Source organism: Conger conger, chromosome 19 (assembly GCF_963514075.1).
Source record: "Conger conger chromosome 19, fConCon1.1, whole genome shotgun sequence".
Lineage (NCBI taxonomy): Eukaryota > Metazoa > Chordata > Actinopteri > Anguilliformes > Congridae > Conger > Conger conger.
This window is the reverse complement of record NC_083778.1, coordinates 16,987,966-16,990,465: the sequence shown is the minus strand read 5'-3', so window position 1 is coordinate 16,990,465 and position 2,500 is coordinate 16,987,966. Positions and strand designations below refer to the sequence as shown.

At 47.3% G+C, this 2,500-nt stretch overlaps 1 protein-coding gene across 1 annotated transcript in view; it reads left to right on the top strand.

Annotated features, from left to right (window-relative positions):
* The window catches only part of sult4a1 (sulfotransferase family 4A, member 1), a 13,948-nt gene extending 11,852 nt beyond the window's left edge, over positions 1–2,096 (top strand). Inside the window, exon 7 of the mRNA XM_061229610.1 lies at positions 1,597–2,096. Coding sequence (XP_061085594.1) covers positions 1,597–1,709 — 113 coding nt within the window. The 3' untranslated portion in view covers positions 1,710–2,096. The remainder of the gene's footprint in view (positions 1–1,596) is intronic.
* The last annotated feature ends 404 nt before the right edge of the window (positions 2,097–2,500 follow it).

The following is a 2,500-nucleotide window of genomic DNA, read 5'->3' as shown; positions in this document are numbered from 1 at the left end:
GTATGCTGTATTCTGTGGTTATCACACTTCTCTATAATTATTTTACAGTGCTGTAGTCACCAAAACTGTTTTATTGCTACTCCTTGGTCAGTTTATCTGATTAATCCACAAGGGTTCAAGTTGTTATGTGCGTGATCACTCTAGCACTTGGAACCATACTTCCCTCTGGGGTTTTCAGCGCACTTATCCCTGGTTACGGTTTGCACTTTAATGTACGTCTGGATAAAAGTGTCTGCCAAATGACTGTAATGTAACGGTATTCTTCTTTTGGGTCAACAAAGACCCCTGGGGACAAGAAAAGGGCAATCCTGAAAACAGGACGTAAACAATCGTACACAAGCTCCACACAGCACCTTTAAGTGTCCTTGTAGAATGTGATTGAATAAAAGGCATCTTAAATGGGAGATTGAGACCTTAATTGTAAATGACATCGCTCATCTCTTACTCCACCGGTGCTTGAACCACCAACCTTCCAGGTCCCAGTCATGTAGCTTAGCCACTAGGCTACAGGCTGCCCCTGGCTTCTGCAAAAACAAGTTTTCTTCATTGACATGCAGCAGTCATCCATCACTAACAGAGAGTGACACTTTGAACCTTCACCTCATTGCTGGGTTTTGGTTCGGGATGACTCACTCTTCAACATATTGCGACATACACTCCTGTTATATAATGAAAATGAAAACAGCAGCCTTTATCTACAATGGAGCCTCACTCCTGTCTCAGTCGCCGCCTAGTGGTGAAGAAGTGTACATACACACAACTGTAAACGCAGCCGAACGCATGTTCTGTCGCTCCGGAGACCAGGTCAAGCTATTTTGCGGCTTGCCGTACATTTCTAGTTTTAATCACAGTTTACGAAAGTATCACGTCTTTGTTGTTTTAATTTGCTTCTTAATATTTTTGCATGTGCTTTAATATTATTATTTTTGTAATCACAAATTGGTCTGTTTTGTTTTCATTATGGTTTTCAGATTTTTTGTTGTATTATTGTCATGCTATAGAACCACAGCGTTTCGTTATTTAAGTTGATGACACGTCATTCATGTTTGTCTTTTGATTTTGGTTAGATTTCTTTTCCCTGTATTTATGTTTCTTTTAGCATGTGGATTCTTGCCCCATTGGCGCTGAGCAGACACACACAGCTGTGTTATAAGGGCCTGCGCGTTCTCGAGCTCAGACAGACCAGGTGAGTCACCAGCACTGATCAGGCAGGGGCTTAATGAAACAAAATGGAGGCTGGAGGCTGGAGGGTGATTTGTAGTCTGTTCATTTACGCTGCTCATATTGTTCCTTGGCGTTTAAGGAGGGTGACAAGAGACACATGAAGGCTTACTGTGGTCGATGCGATCCACTGGTCAGATTAAACGTTCCACTTGCTGAATCGCCCTGTTCTTAATGTACAGTGCAGCTACTTTCTACTATATTTCAACATAATGTACGCTACGCTGCAACAAGAGGTTGATCACACAGAAAGTTTTTACTCACTGAGTGGGTGATGGCCTTGGACTTTGGGGAAACTGACTGACTGACTTCCCCGTTTATTTGAAATAAAAAAAACGCTTTTAATGCGTCCGTCTTCTCTGTCTGCATTCCCAGGGCGCGTTGGCTTGTGGAAGGACGTCTTCACCGTTTCCATGAACGAGAAGTTTGACGCCGTGTACAGGCAGAAGATCGGCAAGTCGGACCTCAGCTTCGACTTCAGCCTGTAGAAAGTGACCAATGGAAAGACCCCTCCCCCCCCATCCCTGCTTCCCGCTGCATGCCCGACCGAGACCCACAGACTCTCCCCTCCACACCCATCTACTGTACCACAGGACCAGGACCGTGCCTGTAACCATGACCATGACCGTGCCCGACCGAGACCCACAGACTCTCCCCTCCACACCCATCTACTGTACCACAGGACCACGACCGTGCCTGTAACCATGACCACGACTGTGCCCGACCGAGACCCACAGACTCTCCCATCCACACCCATCTACTGTACCACAGGACCACGACTGTGCCTGTAACCATGACCATGACCATGACCGTGCCCGACCGAGACCCACAGACTCTCCACTCCACACCCATCTTGGACCACGACTGTGACCACAACCATGCCTGTGACTGTAAGCATGACTGTGACCATACCTGACTGTAACCATGACTACAACTGCGACTGTCACTGTAACCAGGACTGTGACCATGCCTGACCGTAACCATGACTGCAACTGTGCCTATGATCGTAACCGTGACCACGACCACGACCACGCCTGTGACCACAACTATGACTGCAACCACGGCCGACCGTAACCACGACTGCAACCACACCTGACCCCGGCGACCGTTACCATGACAGCCCCTTCCTCTTCTGCTGCTTAACCGTCTTATTGCGTAATCAGCCCCCCCCCCCCCCTCCCCCCTTCCCCCCATCCTGCCACTCTTCTGCTCTTTGGTATACACAGTATATGTACATACATTAAACATTTACATACATTAAAGAGAACCTCCTCCTCCG